The 27,891-nt window shown below is 45.2% G+C and overlaps 1 protein-coding gene across 1 annotated transcript in view; it reads left to right on the plus strand.

Moving 5' to 3' along the window:
* The window catches only part of BRINP1 (BMP/retinoic acid inducible neural specific 1), an 81,693-nt gene that overhangs the window by 16,534 nt on the left and 37,268 nt on the right, over positions 1-27,891 (plus strand). The window contains exon 2 of the mRNA XM_071766136.1: positions 10,468-10,735. Within this exon, the coding sequence (XP_071622237.1) occupies positions 10,518-10,735 (218 nt within the window). The 5' untranslated portion in view covers positions 10,468-10,517. The remainder of the gene's footprint in view (positions 1-10,467; positions 10,736-27,891) is intronic.

Here is a 27,891-nt window from a genome sequence, read left to right on the forward strand (position 1 = left end):
GTGGTTTGGAAGCCAAAGGCCCCAGGAGGTCAATGGTATTCAGACTTTTAAATCCCTTATGCTCATGAAAACATTACACACAAATTCCACCCTGGGAAAATCTACATTTCTTCTTTTTTTTCTCTCTCTTTTTTTTTTTTTTTTTTTTTTTTTAACAAGCTGAGAAGTTTGTTTCCTGATGTGCAGAGGGAAGTGGAGCTGTGCTATGTAGTCATTGAGCTGACAGAGCTGCTTGGAAAATGGACATGCTATTTCCTTTGGATCTCACCTTTTGATTTGTGGTTGGTCTTTTTGTTTGTTTTTTGGTTTTTCTGAGAGTTCTTCTTTGGATGAGAACCACGCCCCCACAAAGCTTTGGTGGGCTAAAAATTTAAAAGCAAAAATAATTTGAGACCATCAATGTCTTCTGTTTCAGTGCTAAAGCCCTAAAATACTGTGGGAAATATTTGACGTTGTGTAATGGTAATACACAATAATAATAATAATAATAAATAAACCACCATCAAATATTTTACACACTATATAGTGTAGTTTAAACAGATACCAATACAATGTAGAATATGTTAAAATGTCAAAACAAATTAATTGAAACAACACGAAAATAATGTGTTTATCTCCTCAAAACGGAACATTTCAGTGTAACCGAAATGAAGAGCAAAAATCAAAATGAATTGTTTTGACACTTTAAACAGAAAAAAGTTTGTCAAAATTGACATGTTCCCATGCAATGTTTCGATTTCAAGAGAACTGCGTTTTCCTGCGAAAAACTGTTCTGTCAAAATTTTTTGACCAGCTCTACTTGCAGTCTATCTAAACAGACAAGCATCACAGCCAAGACTCTCAAACGCTCCAGGTGGTCTGAAGATGGATTTAGCACAGAGCAGAACAGTCTCAAAGAAGAAATAAATAAAACTCACAGCTAGTGGTGGCCTTAAACTCGGGTACCAAACTGCTTTAATGTTTGAAATGCTCAGCCCTGAGTGGTTTGAACTCTAATCCCAGCAAGGACTGAGTCCCTTCATAATTTATTTTTTTTTTTTAGGAAATCTGTGTTGCAGGAACAGTGTGCTGATGGGAGAGGCTGTTTGGGATGGTCAGATGCCAGTGCAGATTCTCAGTGTCCTCTGGGATTTTTCAGTTCTTGGCATTGGTTGGGGTCTAGCTAGAAACAGTCCTCTGTGTTTGACAGTTTAATACTGGTAAGAATGAGATGGTTTTATTTCCCATATATCCTTCGGTCTCAGTGGAAATCCCAGGCTTAGGGTTTAGGGAATAGGCTGGAGTGAAGTGCTGCAGGGAGATTGGCTCTGGGAATCAAGGCTGATGAGAATGGCTTTAGCTAGGAGCTCTCCCACCTTCATGATACACAGATTTTAAATCTTCTCATTATATAAATGCAGTTTCAGGTTAATTTGAGCTTCTAATTTAATATGCTGTTCGGAATTAAGAGTTAATATGATATTTGATTATCTTTTTGCAATGAGATCCAACCAAAGGCTCATTGACTTCAATAGACCTTCTAGCAGAACCTGGGACTGCAGAGCCTGTGTTGATGTATGCTTGGAGCAGGAGAACTACCTACACTCAAGATTTCTGGCTTGTTTCAGAAGCTGCCAATAAATGGCATTATTTGGGGCTATTACACCTTCTAGCTCACATTTCTAGCCTGAGTTTAAGCTCCTGTGTGTGTAACTTCCCCTAAATGAGGAGGCAGGGCAGTAGAAGGAGCTGAACCTGAGTGTTTTCAGCTTCAGACTGGTGTCCTATGCTCTTCTTGACCTGCCCTGGTTCTGGTTACAGCACTGTTCCTCTGCTGGAGGCTGAGCTTGGCTCTCCTGGTCCCGGGGCTGACCTGGCAGGACTGGCTCAGGGGAGCAGGAGCTGGTCTGGCTGAATGCACAGGGGAATTTTTATGGCCAGAGGAAACTTGTCATCAGCTCACTGTGATGAGAGAGCTGGCTCTTCCTGGGGACAGAATTTCCAGCCACCAGCAACTCAGGGTCCCCTTTCCCCCCTCTCTTTGGCTGCCTCTGGTCCCTTTGGTTTCATCCAGCTTGAAAGGTGGCAGAACCTGGTGGCCCAATGAAGCTGAGCTCAGTGGTGCTTTGCATCCTAGCAGGCAGAGTTGTCATTATCCCAGCAGCAGGAGCTGTACCAGAAGAAGCAATGGGCTGTGGATTTTAAACCCTTCTGCTCTTCCAGTTAGGGCTGAGGAACACAAAAAAATCAGATCTGAGAGACAAGAAAAGCAGGAAGGTATCTCAGTAACCTCAGCTTCCTACCACACCAACATAAGCATCATTAGCTTGCAATTCCCACTCCCTACGGAGCTGGGATCACTCCATGTGGTTGTGGTGGTGAACTCTCTGCCCAGGGATGAACTTCAGAACAACAAAAATATTGCAAAGAATGTTAGGTGTGGATAAGAGTTGACCTTTTGGGTTGAACGTCACATTATTGCTCTTCAGGGCAGTTTTGGCAAAGATTTTTTTTTTTTTTTTTTTTTTTTATTATAGAGCTCTCTGCTTACAGGTCCAAATTGTTGCAATGGAATGTGTTAGAAAGACAAGTCTGGCACATGGAATTGGAGAGGCATGAAAGCAAAACCCAGGGTTTCTAGACTCTGACTTGAGCCTCTTTGAACTTAGCTTTCAGTTTACTCTCTTTCTCAAATCTCCAGTAAAAGTTGCAGGGAATACTATGATTTTTGTTCAGTTTATTGCATATGGATTGCAGGTGTGTCTTGTTTCAAAATGCAAGAGAAGTATTAAATGAATTTGGACATTTCCTTTTTCTGCATAAATTACAAAATGTGTTTTGGCTCAGTCAAAACACACCACTTAAGAAAACACTTCATTTTGATTTTAATGTATATTACCCAACATGCAATGAAAGACAAAACACAATCAGAACACTCAACATGTTCTATTCCAAAGAAAAACTGACTTTATAAAAATCCTTCTTTTTTTTTTTTTTACCTTAAATCAATGAAATCCTACAAAGTGTTTTGCCTCTGATGAGTTTGCATTTTTCTGACACAAAATGAGCAATCCAAAAAAATTCTTAGCAGCTCTGTGGCAAGTCTTAGCTAATTCTGGAACAGTAGCATGAAGGTGCGTAGGAAGGGTACTGTAAGGAGACATTGCATGAGCTGAGACTTAAGAGATTTGGGATGAGTTCCTGAAGCAGATATAAAATGATCCAGGCCAAGCCATTAATCTACCCCATGTCTCAATTCCCATTCTGTAGAATGGGAAAAACAGCATGTCCCAATATCCTAAAACTACTGCAAGGATAAAAACCTATTAACATTTATGAGATGGCTGGACTTTGATATGAGGTCCATAAATACCAGAGAAGACAGAGCTGCATTTGTGTAACTTAGAATGAAATTATGGGGAAGTGGACTAGCTTGGACAATAATTTCAAGTTCAGGGCAGTGTTTAATAGAAATCGCTCCTCACCACCCACCACTTTTTAATTTTTTTTTTTTTAATAAGCAGCTCAGGAAAGTGCAATTTATCATTATTATTATCATCTATATTCATTCTATCTCTGCCACTTTACAAATGAGAGGAGATCCTCACAAACATCTACAAAGCCAGCTCATTATCCAGCCTCCCTCTTTAGAGCTCTCATTTATGACAATAGCTCTCCAAACCTTGCCAACAGTCGGGCTGCTGGTGTGCTGACACCACTGCTGCACACCCTGCTGAGCAGCATTATCTCACTCTTCCCTTGCTTTCCCCCATCTGTCCCTGGCCATCTGCTGTCCTTGCTCTTCTAATTAGATTGTAAGATTTTGGGGGGCATTTCTTTTCCAGTCTCAGGGTTCAGCAGGACTGTCTTCAAAATGTGATGCTTCACCAGACCCCTGTGCACGTCCTCTTGAGTCACTTTGCAACCTACTGAGTGCTGGTAGATGGATCCTGTGTGGCTGTTGGTGATGGGTTTCAGGATGGTGGATTTCAGTGGTGGCTTTGGCACCTTGGCTATTAGATTTATGATGAGGACTAATGGAATCTAATTCCTTCTGTCCAGCAGCACCTGATGGAGGTTGCACTCTTCTTTATCAGTTTCAAGCCACCTCTCATCCTCGTCATAATAACACCAGTAATTTATAATTAGTTGAGGTGCAGAGACAAATGAGCTGAAACCAGGCACCTGGTTCTTACCAGTGTGAGTCTTGTCTTGCTACAGGCAGGGAGCAGAGTTTCTGTTGCTGGCTGAACTGCATTATTAACGGAGGGTTGGTAAGGGTGGGTTTGGTTCACTGAATATTCTGACAAGTTGTAAGCAAAGCACTGACAAACTGAAAACAACCTTTTCTACTCTAAGTCATTTGGGGTCAAAAGAAATGTTTTCGTAAGGGTTCTCTCCTAAGAGGCTGGAGAGATGAATCAAAAGCAAAATCTCTAGTAGTTTTAAATGGAGGCTTGGAAAATGTTTCCCCTTGGTGCCCTCACAACCAAAACACTGACATATCCCAATCATTACTGTTTTCAGCATGAGCGAGCTGGCAAAAATGCAGTGGATTTGTGGACTGTGTTGGTAGTTTTGGAAAGGTACTTCTCATCCTCTTTTCTTGCTTTTCCTCTCCCAAAAATGTTTCAGCTGATAAACATCCCTCAGATCTAACCCCTTGTGCATATTTTAAACTGAATTTTCTCAAGAATAAGTGCAAATTTAGACACTGATCAGGGCAGAATTACCAAGGTTTGGGGAGGGATTCACCCATCACTGCCTGAAATGGAGAAATGCCACTTCCATAAAGAAATAGCCTTACAGTCATTTAGGATTTTACAGTGTTACGTGGCACAGTCATCCAAAAAGTCAGAGCCAGCATCTGTAGCTTGAGCTAGAAAGACATCGAGGTCAGAAATAGCCAAATTCTGTCTTCCCAGGGCTCAGGGTTATCCACAGAAGTTCATGACTGAACAAACCTTGAAAGATTGGATTCCACATCCATTTCCATCTGTGTTTCCTGACATCCATTTTCCCTCAGCCCTGCCACACCAAAGGTGTCTTCAGCTTGGCTTCATGGGCAGTAGCTGTCTTCCAGCACTTCCATGAACCATCTCTGAATTAGGTGATGGGTCATAAATGTTATTGATCCCATTGCATGCAGTGACCCCCCAGGAGTTAAATCCTGATGTGCAGGGCAGGAGTTACCTGTCTAGCAGGCACGTGAGGGTACAGTTACCTTACAGCAGGGATGGTTGGCTAAAAACTAGAAGAGCTTCTCCCATACATAAAATTAAGGATGCACTTAAGCCATTTGCAGAAATGAGGTCAGATGTTTGTCACTTTGCAGGGTCAAGCTCTGAGCTAACAGAAGCTGTTTCATCTCTCCCTTGACACTTCAGTCTTTTACTAATTTATCAGCCTCCTAAAGCAGCGTGTGAAATTGCTGCAGAACAGATACAAATAGCAATTGTTAGCCTCTTCCCTCTGGTAAATGGCAGCAGGCAGAAACCTCTCTCAACCTGCCAAGAACCAAATGTGGGACACAAGAAAGAATTATTGGTGCGTGAAGCTTAAAGAGAGAGGGGACTTATTCCTTCAGCACAAATAATGTGTGCAGTAATTTCTGTTTCCTGAGTCTGCGTTTCTGATGGAAATAGTTTGCAACGATGGGCATAAGAAAACAGAGGGAATGTGAGGAAGACCAATTTGAATCTAATAGAAGGGATAAATGAAAGGTACAGGGGTTAGAGGAAAGGTGGGAAATCCCAGGAGGCAAAGAAGTACTGGAGTGCCTACAGCAAGCAATGGAGCATCAGAGCTCCTGCATTCTGCCTTCCCATTTATAGCAGGGATCTGGCACTGCACAGCCTCCCTCGTATGAAACAGACCTTGCAGTATCATTTTGTGGAAAATCTATCATTCTGAGCTATCCCACTGTATAAAAATTACCTTTTAAGTGGCTAAGTAGACACCCAGCTTTATTCCTTTCTTCTTACTTCAAGAAACAATGGGAGTAGCAGCACTTGCCTGCCTTACTAGAGTGCTGAGAGCTTTAATTAATGTCTCTAATTCAATTTGAACTCCTTGGATAAAAGGCACTGCCTTGTGACAGCAAAGGTATTGCCTAAAATAGAATATAATTAACACACAGATATCAATCACAGTGAAATTAAGTGTACATTCAAATACAACTTGCACTTTACAGAAAGTACTTGCCTATTTTTCCTCCAAGAATCCTGAAGATTCATAAGACAAGGAACATTTAATGTTCCAGCCTGAATTCAGCTTAGCATAAGGCCATCTGAAACTGCCTCACAAGCTAAAAGGTGTTGTAACAGCAATCTCTGCACTGATGGATGTGGCTTCGTGGTGGACCCTGCTGGAAAGTGACTGGAACGTGGTTCAGAATGAGCACATCTGACATTTTCTTCTCCCAGTTCTTGTCTCTGATCTCTGGTCTCTGTCCTAGCTCACCCACTGATGGTGTTGATTAACAAATGTTGCATGATTGTGTCTGTTGACATGAAGCAGAAGGACCCAAAGAGCTGGGGTCTGTAGTGCTCCTGAGTGGAAATGGGTTTGTAGCTTTTTTGGATTTTTTGGTGGTTTTGTTTGTTGTTTGATGTGTGTTTTTGTTGGGGTTTTAAGTTTGTTTTTTAATTGCTGCATGGCAGAGCTTGCTGCCACCTTGAGATGGTTGACATTCACTGCTTATAGGAGAGGAACATCTGGTGAGCATTGAGGGCAGAGGACTGGGTTTTGCAAGGGGCTGCCCAGATGATGGCTTCTTCAACAATTCTGAGTAGTCAAATATTATTGTGTCTCCATGATGGAAAATGAGGCAAAAAATTCATGGAAGGGCACTGCCCAAAGTCATGGAGAGAGTGTACCTGGGGCAGAATTGGGCAGAATGCTGCAATTCAATTTCTGGATCAAAACCCAGTGCCTGACTCCCCCAAGCTTCCCCTTTAATGCAGAGGTTGCTTCTGTCCAGATTTAGCTTTTTTTTAGTCTTGGGCCTCCTACCCAAGGGCTTTATACTTGGTGACATCACCTCTCTGCCCCTTCTTCCCTTCTTCCCCCTGTCCCTTTTGTCAAATCCCCAGAATAGGTCTTACATAAGTGGAGCCCCATAAAGGCAGCTAACAAATTAATTTCAGATTCAAACTTGTTAGGAGTTAGATTGAGTGCACCTCACAGTATTGCCTTACACACAAAATAATCCCACTTCAGTAAGCTTTATGGCTTCCATGGGGACCAGCCCCGTGGTGTGCATAAATCCTTAATGTGAAACAACATCTCTACAGCAGCTACAGGGGGAAAAAAGATACTACTAAAAAATTAAAGTTGATGGTGTGATAGTTGTCTAGACCCACTTGTGCTTTCCCATCCTCTGTTGCCTCAGGCACCATTCCCTGCTCTCAGCACTGATACAGGCAGCTTCCTGACTGGAGATGTGTCCATTCCTTCTAGACATCTTCAGGCATGTAGTTAACCCTTGGTTAGGAGCCATCACAACTCCAATCATCCTGACTCTGACCTAAAAGGAAAGGTAGAGAGGATGAAGAGGTGCATAGGGGAATTAGTGAATATCTCCTCTCTTTTATAAGTTGATGTTTTCCCAATGTGTGATGCTCGCATGGGGGAGGACACACTGGGATTTCTCAGGAACCTGAATCTTCTGGGTTTTTCTCATATTTCAGCTCACACCAGCACTGTGCTGGGAACAGGAGCTGAGCTCTCACTCCTCTTTGGTATGTAAAAGCCCCCCTGCTCTCTTTGCTATAGATATTCAATAGAAAGTGCAATGTTTAAAGGGAAAGTGATCCAAGCTGGCTGCTGAAGGAATTAGCCACGGATAAATTTAATGAACAACCAAGTGAGTTTGGACAATGTGTACAGAACAACTGATTGTTATCAGCAGCAAAGCTGCAACCCGTCTAGTGGCAAATGTGCTGAGTTGGCAGCTGCTTACTGGGATGGGATGGTGTAGAACTGCAAAGAGCAGCAAGACAGAGGAGAAACAGGAGAACCAGACTCCTGAACTGGAACTGGGAGATGCTGAGGTTGGGATGTAGCTGGAAGCATTTCTCAGTAAGCACCTCGGGTCCATGGCCCCTGTAAGTGGAAACAGAGCTGTATTATAACCCATTTGGAACATTCTCTGTTCCTCTCAGTGTGGGAACAGAGGGGACCAAACCCTGGGTTTGCAAGGTAAAGCAGAAAGACACCTTTCTGAGAGGTGAGGGACTAAAGCATTGAGAGCTGCCATGTTTATGGGTGAAGTAGGAATCATTGACAAAGGTTAATATTAAATGTGCCTCCAGAAAAGGAACAGCCTCCTCAGGAGCTCCAGGTACCAGGAGGTTTAATAACAGTACCACTCCATTTGCAATGGGGAAGAAGAGTCTGTAGGTGCCCAACAGGAAAAGCAAACATTCACTGACTTTCCCATACTTAATTTATTTCCTTTCTTCATGTAGTGCAACAGCTGACTGTCAGTTTTAACCAGACTTACCCGACTTGAGTGCTGCAGCTCCCCAGACACATGCTGTGCACACGTGCAGCCTCCCACACACCCTGCGCACACACGCTCGGCACTTCTGCTCCTCACCACATCCTGGGCTTGATCCCCCTGTGCTGGCTGCCAGGAGCTGCTGCTTTGGCATCCTCCTGGTGGAATCTCAAGGAGCTGAGGAGACGGCCACATCGACCTCCAGTGTTGATGCCCCCTGCTCTGCACTCTGCTGCTCACAGCAGGCAAGGTCTCACGTTCACCTACAGTGCTGCCAATACGCGTGGCACCCTCCCACACATCTTCTTAGCCTCTCCTACCCTCTTAACAAAAGCTTTTCTCTCTGGGAATTACAGACTTACAGTGTGCTTATGCTGGACTCAAACCCAGAAAGGTTTCTGCAGACTTAAATAGAAAGCAGGCATTGAATCTTCTGCAGCAGAGCTCTGCATAGCCTAACTTCTGCTTTAGAGTAGCTCCTGTACCCTGCAGGCATGGATGAGTATCACCTGTCCTCAGCACACCCTTTGGCCAGGTCTCTGCTCTCAGAGGAGTGGATGCAGCCTCAAGGTCTCACTGCTTACCCAGGCATGTCCTCTGTGTTGGCACATCCCCTGAGAAACTCAGCAAGGAGCAGGGCAGGAGCAGGAGCAGGACCAGGGCCAGGGCCACATGCTGCTCATGGAGAAGCCTTTTCCAGAACAGCATCAGCAGCTCCCAGCCATGAGGAGCACAACCCAACACGTTGGGCTGCCATTGCAGCTGTCTTGTGGTTCAGAAGCAGGAGGGGATGGGATCCATGGGCACAGGGTGCCAGCTAAGGGAATGTCTCATCATTCCTCACCAAAGGACTTGCTGGGAGAGGGGCACGGCTGCAGGGGTGGGTGATCCAACACTGCAACACTGGAGATGGGAGTCAGGAGGTAAGGGCTCTCTTCCAGCTGTATCTGCAGCTTGCTGTGTAACCTTTGGTGAAGCATTTCACCCCTCTGTTCCCCTTCCCACTCATCATATGTCTGGTCTGTTTAAGCATTAAACACTTTGGGGAGAGGAGCTTGTGGCAGGGCTGTTGGCAGCATCGTTAGCTGAGGTGGGGAGGGGGGGACAGTGGGACAGCAGGTCTCCCATCATGTAGGTGACAGCTTGCCCTGCACAGCCCCTTCAGCTCCCCAGTAAATCTCCAACATCATGTTCAGCATGCTACCCCACTGAGCCTTGATCTTGGGAAGAGCCTTAAGGTCCTACTGTGATGGAAATACCAACAGACCCTCTCCCCCTCCACCAGACAGGCACCTTCCAAACATCCAGGCAGGCAGGAAAGCAAGTTGAGGTGCTTTTTCTCTTTTTCTCTTTCAAAGTTTGGCAGGATTTCACAGCCTGTGTGTGTGTCTGTGTGTCTGTATGTGTTCGTCACTGAAGCTTGGGTGATTATTTTTATTTCTTTTTTTGGCAACACTTTAAAACAAGAGCTGGGTCTTTATACATTGCTCAGGTTGCACAGAGTATGGATTACAGATCATCAGAGAGACATGAAAGCAGAAGACACGTTTCTCTGGCTCAGCATTAAAGGGACAGTGAAGGGGTAATTGTAGCCTAGGGTGAGGCCACCTTCTGTGCCCAGCCTTCACTTGCCTTTGGGGCACTGCAGAGAACTTCAGGAGGGAAGTGATGGAAAAGCTGGGGTGAGGATGTTTCAGGTCAGGACTTGGTTATTTTCAAAGGTGATATAAACTCAGGAGGCTAAAGGCACCACTTAGGTACATGAATTAAACACTGCCAAATACTCTAAGCTGTAACACAAGCAGGCTGAAGTGTTTTAAAACTTGATTTTTCATGTCTGTTTTTCACTCTGAGACATGGTTGTCAAAGGATCAAAACAATTCCCAGTTTTAAACTCTCTCTTTCTCTCCCTTCTCCCTGTCCTCCCCTCCCCTCCATTTTTCTCTCTCTCTTTCCTTCCTCCTCTTCCCTCTCTTTTTCAACAGGACTCCACAGAATGGAGCAAGAATGAGAGGAAAAAGGCAGACAGAAAAGCATGAACTGGAGGCTTGTTGAGTTCCTCTACCTCCTGTTTATATGGGACCATATACTAGTACAGCCCTCCCACCAGGACCCAGCTGCTACCAACCAACATGTCTCCAAGGAATTTGATTGGCTTATTTCAGACAGGGGCCCTTTCCACCACTCGAGGAGCTACTTATCCTTTGTGGAAAGACATCGTCAAGGATTTACAACCAGATATAAAATATACAGGTACGTTGGGTTCCTACAGCACCTGTAGCTTGGTTACATTGTTAGGTGGTGGGAGCTCAGCCCCTTCCTGTGGGCTCGAGGGTTGTAGTCAATGGGGAGACACAGCATTCCTCCTATTCCTCCTGCAAATGTTCCTTTGGTTCTTCATGGCAATGCAATTTTGCAGTCTTTATGGCAATTCTTTTGGCAATGCAAATTGCTTCAAACACTTGGATGCAATGCTCCAGGAGAGAGCTGAAGGCACTGCAGTGCCATGGCAATGTGCACAGCATGGATTGAGAGGAGAAGGGACTGAGGGCCTGGGTGTAGCTCATCTGGGGAGGCTGTTAAGTTTGGAGGAGACTGTTAGGTTTGTAGGTGTGTTCACAAATGTGTTTCTCCCATCAGTGTCTCTACAGGCAGACAAAAGCTCTGTACCAAGCTCAGACATGTGAACTATCAGTAGCTTAAGGTTCACATGGGCAAGAACAGACATAAAGGTGTCAGGACACATATCTGTGACAGTTCTCACACAGATTATCTCCGTGTACCAGTTGGACTTGCTCCCAGAACTGTGATCTTGCTTTAAAGGAATTCTGATTAAAAAGAACAGGCAGAATTAGGATTTTCCTTTGCATTCTAGGTTTTGGAGCCTTTGTTGTCTCTTGTTTTGAGCTCTTCTTGCCAGCAGCAATATCCAGAAACACACTTTTCTTTTTCATTTTGGCATGGAAAGCTGGGGTGCTCATATGAGCCCCCTGTTAAAGCAGCAGGAGTTTGGAGTGAAGGGCCAGTAAGTGTGTGAGATTTTGCACCAAAACCCAAAGGGACTGTAAAACTCTCATAAGTTTGTGCACATCTTCATAATTCTATGTTTCTGCTGTGTTTCAGAGGGACACTTGCAGACCTAACAGGCAGATGGTAGGTAGGAAAGTACTGGTATCACCAGTAGGTTTACTGGTGACGTGCACAAAGATAGGTGGTGGCTGGGGGATGAGGCAGTTCTTTCCCATGGGCAGAAAGCCAAAAGCACTTGCAGACTGATAGAGACATGTGAGACATCATCTGTGCATGGAGAAGAAAAATGAGTTGTGTCTGTCCCAGGGCCTTCAGGGGGTGCAGCACCCCCTCCCCTCACAGCAGCCCAGAGCAAGGGCAGGTTAGCATGGGTTGAAGATATTGTCCCAGCTTGTCCTCTGCACTCTAAACAGCTCAGGGGGAAGACAGCCCCAAAAACTAGAAATCATGCTGCCAGACTTCCACTAAGGGTGTCTCACAGTCTTTGCTTGCACAGAGGAGCAGAGAAAGCATGTCTTTTTCAAAAAGATTTTCTTCCAGGCTGTGGCTATCCCCAGCTCTCCTCCTCCTCTGCCTGACAACATACACTGATGGAAACTGCAAATCTCTGCTCCATGTGATGCTCCTGGCAGTGGCTCTGCCCTTTGCTAAAGAGCTCCTCAGCCCTGAATGCCACCACAGCAGTCTGCAGGGGCTGTAGTGGGAGAGAAATGCCTGCAATGGATGTGTTCAGACACATCCCAGAACTGTCACTGTAGGTCAGGCCAGAGATCCATCAAGCCTGGGATCCTGTCTCTAAGAATCATGGAGAAATGGGTCTGGAAGGTCATTTAATCCATGCCTTTTCCCCAAGGGAAACTCAGCCATACCTGTGTCACATCTGACAGAGATTTATGGGCAACCTCTCCTGAAAGATTTGCCATGACAGAGAATTCACACCCAGTGCAGGCAGCCTGTGCCATGGCTTTGCTTTTCCCACTTCTGTGTAGCAGCTAAAACCTTGTGTGCATGTGAAGCCTGTGGGTTCCAGCTTTATCTGCCATGGGGTGAGGAACAAATTCTTATTTGGCTTGTAGGAGACTGCTAAGAATTTGAAGGCTTTACCTCAGCCTAGGATGAACTTCACACGTGGGAACTGGAAAGGGATTTGGTTTTGTCTGTTCCCTCAGGATATTGCCAAAGTACCTAAGAAAGACTCTTCTAAGATGGGGAGGACACAATGTCCTTCTTCCAGTGTGGGAGAAATGGGACAGCAGCATTCTGCATGCACAGGAGACTCACAGATGTGGGGGGGTATCTGAGAAGGGTCTTGCAAGCTGGCCATAAAGATGGAGAAGTCATTATTCACAAAAGAAACAGGAGGTGAGAACGTGTCCGGTGGAAATAATTAGGGCAAAGAGCCTGTTCAGTCAGCAAGGCTGTTCCATAGATGGCAGAAGCAGAATCAGTGTAGAACAGCACAGCTGCTGCTATCTCTTCCTAGGATGTCTGAATCCCAGTCTGTCCTCCTAGCATGAAGAGACAGTTCAGTGTTACAGTCTCCAAAGTTTCCTTCCCTCCTTCTTTATATTGCATTTCAGCAGATTTCAGGCCTCTTCCTCGTAAAACTTGAACTGTTGATTTTCCTGATACCCTCAGTCAAGGTTTGCAACTTGCATGTGATATTAGCAGGATGGCAAGCAAAGGGGGAGATGTTGTATATTAAATTATGGACAGTTAGGGGTAGATACAATTGCATTAAGGAAGCAAGTTAATCAGCATCGATTCATACTAATGAGGGTGGCTTAGGGGGGCCTCTGGCAGGAAAATGCTGCTTTGATCATTATCTGTGCACTTGGATGCTAATGCAGATAGGATGGCAGATGCTGAGAGTGGTTTGTGGGATGTCTGAATATTCATAATCACCATCCTCCTTGTTGTTCCTAGTCATGAGAGCCTTGGGTACCAGGTACTGTATGGGCTGGAAAACAGATGAAGCTCAACTTGGCTTTGGGATTAGGGCACTGCTCAGACCAGAAAACACTCCTGTTACCACAAGACAGTAGTTAACAGCTTCTGTCTGCTTCTTTGAAGTATTTTCTCGTGTTATCCTTTTTTTTTTTTTTTTTTTTTTCTTTTCTTTCTCCTGGAAACTGATGATTTAGCTATAAAGCAAAGCAAAAGAAACAGTAGATTGAGCACTGGAATATACTGTGCAAAAAGCCAGGAAGTAGTACTGCAGCACTGCAGCAGGCATTTTGGTAATGATGCTTCTCAAGCAAGTTCTAGAAAAATGATTTTTTTCTAGAAAAACTGAGGCTTTGTTCAATGCCAGAGGTGTGACATGGGAAGGAAAGAGGGAAGTGGTGAGATGGTCTCTGCCAGCTTTCCTACAGCAAGGCAGGGACAGGAGAGACTCCTGTAGAAAGAGTGGCTCACAGTTTGCCTGCCCCAGAGGTAATGCAAAAAGGATTTGTATTTTTTCTCCAGGCTTGTGGTGTGGCTGTGGGTAAACTCATTTCTCTGTGCCTCATTTCCCTCCCCACTCTCTGAGAATGGGAGATGACAGCAGTTGCCTGCTCTGTGTTGCTGGGCAGACTTAATTAAATGCTGGAAGATGCCTGGACGTAAGGGATGGCAGCAATATAAAGTGGATGATCACACGGGGCTGGAAGGGGAATGTGCACATGCAAGAAGAAATGTGGATTTTCCACGTGTGGGAGTTTTAATTCCATTTTCTGAAATGACAGGAGGGACAGGGAAATCTGGCTCTCTGTTGTAACAGAGCAGGGAAACCCTGGGGTATAAAAAGATCTGCTCGCCTTGCAACTTCTCCTGCAGTGGGACCATTTAGAGGCTGCCTAATTTCAGGAAAGCTGCAAATGCAGAATTCTTCTGAGACCTCTGCCAAGTCTGGTTAGAATGCAACAACAGATTCAAAACTTAGTGGGGGATGTGACAAGAAACCAGCCAGTCCTGTCCCATCCCTCCACCTGCAGAGTGACAGGACAAAACTGATTGCTTCTGTGCACTTGTTACAGTGAGGTCCCTGAATATATAAAAAGGAAAAAAGACAGGAAAGGTTGTGAGCAAGTGGCTGCATGAGCTGGCTCTGAACTGACTGGGATGGTGCCTGAGGAAAAAAAGCTCATCTTTTTCTCCTAAATAATTGTTTCACCTGGAGGGTGGTGCAGGTCTGGGACAGGTCAATGGAAAGGTGAAGGTTGTCTCCATCCTTGGTTTTCAAGGCTAAAGCCACAGCTGATGTGCTCAAGAGCTGGTGATTGTTCTGCTTTCTGTAGGAGCTTGGATTGGGGACCCTCAGGGTACCCCCCTGTCAACATTTCTGTGATTTCCTTGTTTCAGAGTGGACACTAAACTGGGTGCATTTAGAGGGTTTAGCACTGCTGGGTGCTTTTGGCCACACCAGAGATTTTTATTTACTCCTAGAATACCCACAAGTTTGAGTGGCTCTGTGCTCTCTAACTGTGCCATACCCTTGGCAAAAAGGAAGAGACTTATGAAGTGAGGACCTTTGCTCTGCATGGAGGCTACAATTGGCTTAGAAACATATTTTCTGTTCTGCTGCTTAAATTTCTCTTTGAGAAATAAAGTGGAATAGGAGAAGAAAAAACGGTCTCAGAAAACTTAAAATTTTATGGCTCCACTTGTTAAAAACAATGAGCCAGATTCTCTGTGACATAAATGTGTGAAGCTGTTGGCTTCAAGGAAAATTCACCATGCAATAAAGAAAAAAAAAAAAAAAAAGAAGAAGAAAAAAGTTAATTTCAATTCCTTCACTTCTCCAGTCTCTTTCATTGTGTTATCAGGGACAGGATTGCATGGATAGAGGCAGGAGGGGACTAAGGGCAGGTGAGATGCTGTTTTCAGCAGCAATGTGGATAAAGTTGTATTAAAGTGGTTGTGAAAACACATGCTGAGTTTTGGCTGAGGCAAGAGCTGCTTCCACCATTTTTTTTAGTCCATTCTTCTCCCTCCTCTCCACTCCTCATTGACTCCTTTTGCTGTCTCCCTATTGCATTGAATTTAATCTACTGGTCACTAGAGCTGTACAAATAACTGACTTTGTGGCTCACTGGTTGTAGGAAAAAAACAGCACATTAAGAATTGGTTGATCTGAAATGGATGTTTGTTCAACTTTTCAGTAAAATGAAAAAATCAAAACACTGCATTTTAGGCTCAGTGAAAGGCCTAAGCTTTGCTGTTTGTTTTCCTTTTATTAATCCAGTGAAAAACTTTTTTTTTTTTTCATTTTTTAAGGCATAAAATTTTATCTCAAGCCATAAAGTCAAGCAATGCCATGTAAAATATATCGAAGGGGAAACATTTTGATTTTGGCTGTTTCATTTGGCTGTTTGCTCTTCAGCTTGCTCATTCAATTCATGTTGAATTTGCAAGTAGTTTTTATGTCCTTGAAAGAGGGAAAGGAGAGGAAAAAAAAAAAAAAAGACTAGCTGTCCTTAGTGTTCACTCTGAGACTTTGATATCTTAAAATTCCCTAGGGTATAACTTTGACTTTCCTTGGGTTCAGCTTTTAATATCTTTGGATAAAGGAAAAAAAAAAAAAAAAATCATTTCCCCAGCACCACTGGGCAAGGGAGGCCCAGCCAGGAGGAGCAGTGGGATGGCAGCTCTGTTCTGGGAAAGCTGCATCTTCAAAAAGAAGCTGGGTGCTGAGACCTGGGGTGCTTCTGACTGAGATAAACTGTACAACACGGGTGCAGTCATAGCTCCTCTTGCTCACACAAACCCTGGCAAGTTTTCAGTCCTGTTCCAGTTGTTTGGATGCCCGAAGCATCCAAAAAAGCACCGTGAAGGTTCTTCTCAAACAGCATTAAGGTGATTCTTTGCACTGGTACAAAATGATAGGCACTGTTGGGCTTTTTCATCTTTGCTTTGGCTTCTTTAGTCATGCTGAGCTTCTGCTGACAAGGTTTTCCTATTAGGATTTTATGCTATCTGTTTAAAGGGGACATCAACTTTTATGTTTTCCAGTCAGAGGCAAGGCTTTTTTTTTTGGGAGAGGCAACGCAGGAATTGAAGGACAGAGGGAAGTGAGATGAAAGGAGGCTCTTGCCTCTGTGTGGAATGAGCAATGGAAATCTGTACAGCACTGAATGGCAAAAAATACAAAATCTCCATAGTTTACATTATGCATGTAAACAAGTGATGTACATTGGTTTGTAATCAGTAAATGCCTCGTAAATAAATGTGTGTAAACCAAAAATTTAAATCTATTTCCATAGTGCATGTAAACAATGAGGCCTTCTAGTGTTTTCTTCGATGTAAATGTAAATCTAAAAATGACATTACTGCAAGTTTCTGCAACTTTACAAGGGAGCCTTAATTTACATTCCTGTCTCACCAGCTCTGGTTCAGCTGCCTGGGACAGAGGAGCCACTCAGTGATGGGTGTAAACCAGCTAGTTCCATCAGGTAGCCTCTCTTGTAGCCACAACCTTCATTCTTCATGAAATATGGGTCTCCTGCCATATGGGAAGCTTTTAAAATATTTGCATAAGCAGAATGAAGGCAGGAGGAGGGGGTGAAAGGGAATGGCTGGGGCTGAGCTGTGCTGGGAGCTTGGCCCTCATCAGGGCTGGAGGAGCAGCTACTCCAGCTGTGTTTGGATCCAGAGATGAGGGCTTGGGAACATCACTGGCAGCTGCAGGGCATGACAGGAGGATATATCTCTCCTTCCCTTTGATGTTCTTGAGAATAGAGGGCACATGGAAGGATAAAGGGTGCCAGGCTTTGATATGCTCAGAGCTGCTAAGATACAGGAGGAAACATCTGGCCCAGCTGTGAGGGAGGGCAGAGCCTCATCTCAACATAACAGCTCCCACCCAGGCCATGGGGAATGGTGCAGAAATTAGGCAGCTTATGGGTTGTATTCTGGTAGGGAGGTTGTGGTGAGGCCAGGTCTGTTCCTGGGAGGAACACCTGATGTGTGCTGGGACCAGCAGGGCAGAGCTCCAAGGGGTTTCCCTGCCAGCTGACCCAGGCAAGCTCCTGGATGGGCTGGCAAGAGCCTGATCACAGCTCAGAGCATCAGAGCTGCATGTTTAAGCATAAAAATTCCCTTTCTGAAACCAGAGGGAAATGCTTTACCCATCCTCCCAAGGAATCCCAGAAGCAAGACAGGCAAATGGTTTTGGTTGCTGAACCTTTCCAAAGAGATCTGCATCCTGGTGGGCCAGGAGGGAGCTTTCTGCACAGACCCCCCCCGAAAGACCCTGCTTGGTGGGGAATCTTTTCCTTTCTGCATGAGCAGTGGAGGCTTTGCCCTGCAGGTCTCCCAGGGCTGCTCCCAGGCATGCTGTGACAGCAAGGGCTCTGCACATTCAGCTCAGATTTCCTCAGACCAGCAGATTGTGGTCCAGTGGCTTGGGAGCATATTCTAAAGGCTAACAAGCCAAGGAGAAGTCTTCACTAATCTTTTTTTTTTTTTTTTTTTTTTTTTTAGCAGATTATTAATTCTGCTTTTAAATCAGGCAGATGCTTATTTCAGCAGAGAAGCTGTTACATTAAAAAAAAAAAAATCATCCTGCTAGATACATGGAATAATTTTGCTCTGGCACCAGTAGCACTGGGAGGTGGCATGACTGTACCTATTATAGGGTTTTTACTATTTCTGGATCCCTCTAATGTTTCCCTTGGGTCCCACAAAGTATTTTTTTTTCCTGTCTTTTTTGCTGATTGCCACCCACCAGCCTCTGTAAATGGAACAAGATGCATCCCCCTGGGACAGTCGGTGCCATCCAGGCTGGTTCCCCCAGTTAAATTCAGTGCAGGTATGGAACCCAAGGACACATCTGAAAAGAAACCCAGGGATCAGCTTTGCCTGCAGCAGGGAGGGAGAAGTGTTTGGGATGGCCCCTTTGTGCCAGCATCTTCTCTCCAGGCACTGTGAAATCAAAGCTGCCCAGTGGTGCCAGTGGTTCCTTGGTGTGCCACTGTCCCAGGTGAGAGTGGAAGGTCTTAAGGTTGCTTAAAATAATCACTGACAAAGATATTGCAAAAAGGTGATTTTTAATGTAGATTTATGAAAGTGCCACTTCTCAGGGTCAGGCAATGTTCACTTTAAGTTGGATATTTGAAAAAAAATTTCACACAAAGAGTGGTTAAATATTGGAACAGACTGCCCAGGGAGGAGTTGGAGGCACCATACCTGGACGTGCTCAGAAGATGGGTAGATAAGGTGCTACTGTGGATGGTTCAGTGGTTAGGGGTTGTAGGGTGGATGCCTGGACTTGGTGATCTCAGAGGTCTTTTCCAACCTTGATGATTCTGTGATTCTGTTGCTTACCACGTGGAAGGGATGTGTAAGGGTTGGAATTGGATGGATTTACACAGGGAAATAAGTGGGGAAGGGGAGGCTGGGTCAGGAATAGGTTGGAGCAGTTTGCACAGGGGCCAGGGAAAAGAATGAGTAAGATTGACCCCCTTGCCTTCTGAGCTGCTTCTCAGAGAGCAGAGTGGGTGCAGCTTGGTCCTTCCCCTGGTCCCAGAACCCAGAGGAGAGGGGTAGGGATGGGAGCTCCAGCTCTCAGTGGCTTTCACATCCCTGGAGCTGCTTGGGCTGGAGGCAGGTGCTGCCTCCTCCTCCTCTTTCCCTGCCAGACTCCTCACAGCTGCCTGCCTCCCAAACCACTCTGTTTCAACAGGCTGGAGAGCTCAGCCTCTGCTGGGTGGGAAAAGCCTCCGACCTGCCCCGAAAGGCAAACCCCCAGGTCTGACACCCACAGCTGCAGCAGGGCCAGGCTGGGGTGTCCTGGTGGGATGGGATCCTCTGAAGTATCTGCTCTGCTTCTAAATCAAAGTCCCCCTGACAACACAGAACACTAAATGCCTGCCTGGGGCTCTGCTCCTCCAGTCACGTGGGGACGTCAGAATTTAAGCTTTAATTAAGAAACCAGTGTGGGGAGGGAGGGAAGAGTCTCTAGCCCTGATGACTGCAAAAGAAAGCTTGGAAACATGACCTGAGTGCAACCAACATCTGCTTTAATGCACAGACAGCTCCCAGCAGAGGGCTAAGCTCCAGGAGAGGAAACCATTGCATCAAATTCCCAATCAGGCCAGGCCTGGGCTGCTGCCTCCTATGAAAGCTCCTGTTTGGAGAAAGGGGAGGTTCCATAAAAGCTGTGATATGGCAGAATTCCACCCAGATGCCCTCCCTTGCTGTACACAGCTCCTATGCTGCCTTGCAGGGCCAGAATTTACAGTGCTACAGCTGCTGCTTATGCACAGTCCTGGTCTGAAGGTGACAAGAACCAGCTCAGTGCCACCACGTTCCTGCAGGCTGGATTCTGCCCATGGTGCACAGTGCTTTTTAAGCAGCAACATGGAAATTCCCTGCTCTGGGATTGTGGAAGGAGGTATTTTTGCCTTATGGAACTTTGTAGCTCTGGAATTATGGAAGGAGGTTTTTTTTGGTTTGTTTTTTTTTTGCCTTCTGGAACTTTGTAGCCCAAATTGAAAGAACTCTGTGGTTATGTCTATATGGTGTGCAAGCCTGCAGCATCTGCTGGCCCCAAAACCCGTGCTGTGCTCTCTCCCATGATCAGCTTTAGCAAGGGAAGGGAGCAACTAGATGGTTTTTCTCAATGATCTTGAAGGTTCTTTCCAACCATGATGATTCTGTGATTCTGTCTGGGAACTGATTTAGTGGTTAAGGTGCTGTAGGACTGATGGTTGGACTCAACTATCTTGAAAGTCCTTTCCAACCATGATGATTCTGTGATTCTGTGACTATTTTTGTAGACATCAGTTAAGGTGAAGCCTCTGGATGTTTTTTGTCTCCCAGGGATACACCTTTAGCAAGCTTCATTGAAGAAGAACCTTATTTGATGGCCATGTTCTCAGCCAGCACACCATGGTCTGAAGCCTCAGCCATGCCTGATGTTGCAACAGCCTCTCACTCCCATGGAGAGCACAAAAACACAGTGGCAGAGCTGTTTTCTCTATGGCTTAGAGCTGGGCCCTGTCTCTGGACTCTGACTGACCCTGTGATAGCTCTTACAGTCACCTGCTGAGGTGTCCAGACATCTCCTCGTGTCTGGAATACAAGTGCCCATTGCAAGCTGCAGAGAAAGGATTTTTGGGCTGGCAGGGAGTGGCAGGGCTGCAAGAGCACAGCCCAGCTCTGAGCACAGGTTTCAGTGGGATGGCTGAGGTGTTTTTATTATTTGTTTGTTCCTTCCCAACCTCATTTTCCCTTTCCTCCCTTTTCTTTCATGCTGCTTTTTCCCCTCTCAGCAAAGGCAAACCTGCCTATTGAGTAGCCAGCATTAAATATTTCAGTGTTAGCTTCCAGCTCTTGAGCAAAAAGCCAGAAAGAACATTACTTTTTACTCCATTCCAAATGTCTGGGGCTCTCCCTGGGGAGTGCACAGCCTGGGTAAGGCTAATAGGAAAGCCCAGAACACAGGGAGAGCTGCGTGTTGCATGGTGAAGAGCAAGCAGGAGAGGCAGGAATAAGAAAAGCAGGAATAAGAAAATCTCTGGTTCAAGCCCAATAGGTAGTCCCCACCAGACTAATATATTCTCTTTGCATTTTGTCTTCCTTCCCCCTATTTTCCTACCCTTATATCCCCCCTCTCCAGCCCCCCAGTTATGCACAGACAGTGAAAGCCTCAGACCCATCCCTCCCATCCCTCAAAGGCTCCTGACTGTTTTACAGGGGGGGTTGGTGTTTGGAATCTGGGCTGCACTGCTTCAGCAGGAGAGGCACAGCCTGAACTCTATCTCAAGACTATTTAGTGTCTCTTCAAAGCCCACACTTCCAGAGCTCTGTGATTAGGTAAGAGCCTCAACTCAAATTTTAAAGTAAGTTTACGGCCCTCATAATTGCAGAGGAAAACTTGATGATGTGACTCCTACATAGTCAGAAAGCAGAAGGCAAAAAAGAAGAAGGGGGGAAAAAAAAAAAATCACTCTCTAACTCTGAAGTTTATCAGATTTTAAAAATCTCATGAATTTTAAAACCAATTTCTTAATTCTTTTTTGGAGCCTGACTCATGATTTTCAAACAGTTAGCAATATGGCTGTAGGGATTGTAAGGATGGTCTGTTATCTTGTTAGATAACTTACATAAAATATCCAAACCCATGGAGACTCAGAGATTGAGTATTGCACTTCAGTACACAGCTGGAGAGAATGGTGTCTTTTCCTCTGTAGAGATGCTGAGGATCTCCTCTTAAGCCAGATCTCTAGTCACTACTGCAGCATAAATAGTTCTTAAAATTATATTAGTGCTAATCTTATGAATGAGAATAGCCATAATATTGATCTTTATAATACTTTGGTTATTAAATTTGAGTTTGAAGGTAGTTTTGTGGGACAATTCATAATAGTAAATCTTGTCAGCATGCAGAAGCAGGGAAAACAAGCTGCAGAGCAATAGCATTGCAAACCCAAAGAGAAACATATTCTAGACTCTTCCATCCTCCCACAAGGTTGCACATCAGACAAAGACCTGGGAATGAGTTTGCAATGCCTGAACTGAGGTTTTGCTAATCATTGGATAATCTCAGCTAATCTCAGATTAATTTAACAGATCTGAAAGGGGAGAAAAGCTTTTTGATGATGAAACAATTGGTTCCAATGTTTCTGTGAAGTACACACACCACCCAGGAGCACTTTATTCCTGGAATATTTGCCCACACATCAAGGTTGGAGTGCTGCTGTGATAAGATGAAGGGGGAATTCCCACTGTCACCTGCAAGTGGTGGCTTTGCCTTCTACATTTACCCAGGCTTTCCATATTCTGCTAAGAGTCTTGCATGCTGAAGAGCTAAGGAGGTAGCAAACCAAATCAGGCTTGTACTTGTTCCTGAGCCTCTGTGCAAACAGGAGCACTGATTTCTGAGGTGCACACAGGTACTGGGGTGGCTGAAGCTTCTGGCATGACTGATAGTGGATTAAAGGAAATCTGAGAATACTTCCCTGTGAAATATCTCTATAAGAGGGAACAGAAAAAGTCCCACCAGCTCATCTTGCATGTAACAAAGGAGAAACGAAAAGTGTGGAAGGGCTGAATGCTACTTTATAATAAGCTTACAGGATAATTGCCAGCTGAATTTGGACTTAATTTTCTTCTACAGAAGATTCATAAAAGTAAGTTTATTGTTTTCACTCCTGGGGACTGAGATATTTGCATCATGTCTTTGAGAAAAGACAGTGCTTTATCTCCCTGCTTGGAAATATGAACCCCATTGGTGATGTCTCTTGTATGATTGTGGGTGAGCAGCTGAAGGGAAAGGCTTTATTTGCAGAGCTGCTGGCTGGATGAGAAGCAGCTCAGCTCTCTGTCAGGGTCCTGCAAGGGTTTGTAACCCTGGAGTGGGATTCTTGTTCATCATGGTGGGGATTGTGCACTGAAGGGGATCAGATCTGGGGTGACTGCAAGAATGGGGGAAGGCAAATGACAGGATTGCAAAGTCTTTGCATTTGAGGTGAAATAAAATTGTGCCAGTGAGTTAGAAAAACAATTTCTCCAAAGTAAGACTTAGTCAAAATGCTGTCTTATTAGTAGTATAGTGTTTCAGGCTGATGAACTGGGTTCAATATGTTTTTGAAGTTCTGGCCTCTCTGGTCACTAGTGATGATGGCAAAACAGAGAGTTCTAAGAAATGAGCTATTTTGACAAAATTTTATCTAATGAAAACATTACAAGCTGTTCCAGATTCTTCCAACATGGAACAAAGCCAGGCTCTGCAGCCCTGAAAGTCTCTACAAAGAGGAATAATCTCCTGGACAGCTGCAGCCACAACTGAAGTCAGAGCTCTCCCAAATGTGAGCGATTTAAGCTTTGTCTGGAGACACAAAACTGAAGCCCTTACCAATTACAGATGAGTTATCATCAGGTGCCACAGGGACAGTGCAAAGGGACTGAGCAGTAAAGGATGAGCCAGTACGCATAGAAATATTGAGCAACTCACTACTACCTCCTATTGTGCTCCTGCCAGTGGAAATCCTTCTTAGAATGGCATATTTTATTCAATTTTTAAGAGCTCTCAATTTTTCATTTAGGAAAGGAAGTCAGAGCAGCGTCCAATCCGCAATCAATCAGTCCCCCTTTGCAGGAAAGCTCTGAGGAAGTGCTCTTGCTCCTTGGTCCTTTATCTTCTCTGTGAACTCACAGAAATTATATTTCTGAATGGGATTAGGAGTGAGGGAGAGGGAGAATTACAGCCTCAACAAACTCTTATAGACTGCCACCTTCTAGTAACTGCCCCTACTGAAACTGTCCCCAGCCAGCCACAGCATTTCTGTCTCCACTCAGAAGCAGCAGATGATGTTTCAGATAAGCTTGGCCCAGGCTTAAGAAAGTTATTTAAGTGCTTTGTGTGGGTACTTAACTGCCTGAGTGCCAAAGTCCTGTAGATTTTAGTGAGCATTATAAAATCAGGAGCTATTGAAGAGGATTTGCCACAATCTTAAAAGAGGCTGTCCATGACATAAGCCATAGATTTATTATCCTTGGTAATAAATCATTAGAAATGCACAATGACAGAGGAGGAGTAACAGACACAGCTCATCCAGGGGTCTCAGAGCCCTTTGCAGCAATTACTTAGGGCTTCTTATGATAGCTGAGGGAAAGACTGAGTTTTTGTTTGTTTTGAATGTATAAATTAATCCTTAGTAAAATATGTAGTTCATCAAATATATTATTTGCTAGCTATTTGTCAAAATAACAGCTCAGTCATATATTATCAGAACTAAGCATTTATAATGTGTATATATCTAGTCATCAGGTGATTTACTGAGGCTTTGGTGGAATGAGTTAGTTATTGACCAGTTTAAATCACTGCTCCCTTGGGAGGCAGGGAACTATTAGGTTGTGAGCTCTTGGTGAAGTCACACCATCTTTTTTTTTGCTGTGTTCTTCTGCAGCACCTGGCTGGCACCACACGCAGAGTCCTGAGTCTGGGTTCCTTTTTGACTCAATTAAAATAGTTATAATTCTGTTTATCTATAGCCACGTCTGTCCCAGGTAGGAAAATTCAATCACTGATTTGGGATCAGACTGTGATCTGAGTTCTCTGTGTTCTTAGAGGACCAGTGCCTGAACCTAACACCAAGGTCCTCATCCCTACTTCGATATCTCAACTGTTTGGTGCCTCTCCACCTCCCAGTTGCAGGAAAAGAGGGTTTAGGAATCCCAGCTCAGTGCTCCGTGTGATAAATCACACCATTTCAGTTAATGCTGGGAAAGAACAGAGGAGCCCTTTACCAGTTCCCTCCCATCTCCCTCTTCTGTGCCAGCAAGCTGGCCTCCTTCCAAAAGTGCTTCAGCAGAACGAAGCTACGTGACCAACACTCACTGAGTCCCCTTGTCATTCGTGACCAGCATCCCAGAGGGCTGCAGCCTCTTCTCTGGCTTTATTGGTGTCAAACATCACAGCCTCTCCTCTGGGTTTTATTAGGGAAGCTGATGCCAAATCACCCATCTTCCTCCTACTCGATAAAAAATGTTTATAACCCAGTAAATTCTAACATATCAGCAGCTTGTTACGGAGGGAAAAGGTCATTGGGAGAGAAAGAGAGAGGAAAAAAAAAAAAAGAGGTGCCCTTCCATCGGAAATTCTGTCTGGGTATATACGGAGGAGTCGGCGCCAGGAAAATATCTTTTGATATGATAAAGTCTCATAATAGAAAATGTTGCTGCAATACAGGCCTTGTTTCTTCAGATAAATATTTAATATAGATCACTAAAGATTAATCGAGTACAGAAAAGAGTCTCTCCTATGGTTGGTGCTAACGAAAACATCTTCTCGTTAATTTATTATGGAGCTTGAAATGAGAAAAATCCTATAGAGGGGAAGGCAGGGCCTGGTTTCCATAGAGAAGCAGCGCCGCACCAGAATTTATTTAGTGTGTGGGCAGAGACCTTCCCAGAACCAGCTGCAGCGTGGCGTTCGCGTGATAAAAAATCCCAGTGTAGGAAGAAGCCTCCCAGACTCACCGTGTTTTGCTGATCTGACTCCTGCAGATCTCAGGGTTTCCAGAATTAGGGAGAGTGTAGGACCCGTGGGCTCTGGAGAGCGTGTTCAGCCCTGGGTGCGGGTGGTGAGGTGGCACCTGGCACATCCCAGGCTGCTCCTCCAGGAAGGGGTGTCCAGTCCTGGTGGGGTAAGGTGATGCTCTGAGCTTGCTGCACGGAGGAGAGGCCCCAGGCTGATCCTGGAGGATGTTTGCTTTAGCCAGAAGTCCCCGTGAGCATCTCCTTGGCAGTTTCTCAAGACACTGTGGTAGTTTCACACTGTGCTCCTGGCTGGATTGGGCAGCAAAATGTCAGTGGTGCTGGTGTGAGATTTCCATCCTCCACCATGCTGTTCAGTGTTCAGTCAGCAGCTCCACTCTGATGGATAAATGACAGGACCTCTGCTTTCTACAACATCATCCACAGAAGCCATCTTCCCAACCGTTTTGTAGGATTAAATAGGACAGACACAGAGAATAAATCACAAATAGCAGCAGTGACAGTATGAGGGAGAATATAAGAGAGTCACAGACAAGGGAGGAGAGAAAAAAGATACAATTTCAGCTGAGACCAAAATGAGACAGGCAGTGAGACAGAGACATACGTGGATATTGTTCCAGATAACCAACCTCACTGAGGTGAAGCCTTTTTGCACCACCAGCACCTGAAAAGTGGGGTCAAGGGGGAGGTGCTGGAAAGTAGATGAGCAGTAGAAGTGGAGAGGAGAATCTGGCAGCCCTGTCTGCTCAGGGATGTGGGGAACAGAAAAACCCCCTCCTGAAACGTGTGTTTTGGAGGCCAGAAACACCTCTGGAGGGAGAGAGGCTGTAGCATTTTTCCACCTCATGCCCAAGCCATGTCAAGTTGTTTCTCCTGAGGTGATACTTTGCTTTCTTGCTTGACCTTTTCTTTTGAAAGCCTTTCCTTCTTTTGGGAATGCTTGAGACAAGCAGTAGACAAAAGGCTTGTCCTTGTGTTCAGCCCTCCGAGGGACAGGGAAGGTGGACCCTGGGCAGATCCTGGTCCTAGTGCTCTGTGTGTTTCTGGGAGGCATCCAGGAGATGTAGTTAGGAGGAAGATGGAAAAAGTGTGGTTAGAAAAGGGTTGGCTTTATTTTTATGGCATACCCAGTGCAGAGTGTCTCCTCTTTTCCTGCCATGCCAGGCTGCTCTCACAGGGCACCATTTTTGGGGGCTTACAGGAAAGATGGTGGAAGGACAGGGAAACTTTAGCATCTGATATTACAACCCAAGGAACACAGGTCTAAAAAGACTCCCCAGGGTCACTGTGTGCCCTCTCCCACCCTGCCAGCCACAGCATTTTGCCATTTGAAGAACCTAAACCTCCAGACCACGTGCAGTCCTTTTGCAGGCTGCATCTCCCAGGCCTTGGCTGCTCCCAGAACTCAAACAACACCTGAAAACATGAATAATGATTCTCTCCAGTTCTACCACAGGCTGTTGGGCTTGATCCAGGTGTGACTGGATAGCAGGCTCTACCCTGGGGCTATTGGGAGGAAAGACTTCACAGATTTTAATAGCAGCAGGGACTGTTGCATTCATCTGGTATAAAACTAAGCTGTGTTTGGAACATTTGTCTGTGTTGTGCAGCACAGAGCTGGTCAGGAGAATTGCAGCAGCTACACTGCCCCCAGGATAACCCAGGGCTGATCAGGGGGCTCCTGTTTTCACCTCCTGTTTGGCCCACGTCACCTTGGCAGGGGCTTTCATCAACTGTGTCCCTCTGACTCCATCTCCCCTGCCCCTTACTCCCCCCCCAGCCAGTCCCAGGTATAATCTATGGAACACAAGCATAATTTTATAAGAAGTTTTCTATGCAGCCACGATAAAATGCCAAACAGAATCAGCAAACAATCTGTCAGTGAAACTCTGAGCTGCTGATGAGCGAGCTGCTTGCAACGCTCCAGTGCCCGGGCAGATTGAAGCTTTAAACACAGCCCCTGCCTGCCCTGACACTGCTGGGCAGGGGATGAGGCTCAGGGAAGTGGGAATACCCGGTAGATCTCTTGTTGGGAAAAAGCATAAACAGGAGCAAGAGCAGAGCTGCAGAGTGACCCCTCAGGATGGACTCGCTGCTTCTTGCGAATTCCCCAGCATCTGCGCTTGGGAAGCAGGAGAAGAGGGAGCAGGGACAGGCAGGTCTGCTGCAGGGACAGGGTTTGAGTGAGATAAAGGTGCATTTATTGTGGAGGCCTCTGGGTGATGCTCTTGCATAGGACCCTATAGTTGCTTCCTCCCACTGGAGGCTCTTCCAGGGTCCTCTCCCCCCGCACCAGGCTACAGCCCCTGGACAGGCTGGGGCTTACGCCAGGTTCTACCTCCTGCCACAAGAATATAAGCTTGGGACCCTAAATCTGTGCTGCTTAGCACAGT

Source organism: Heliangelus exortis, chromosome 22 (assembly GCF_036169615.1).
Source record: "Heliangelus exortis chromosome 22, bHelExo1.hap1, whole genome shotgun sequence".
NCBI classification, from domain to species: Eukaryota; Metazoa; Chordata; class Aves; order Apodiformes; family Trochilidae; genus Heliangelus; species Heliangelus exortis.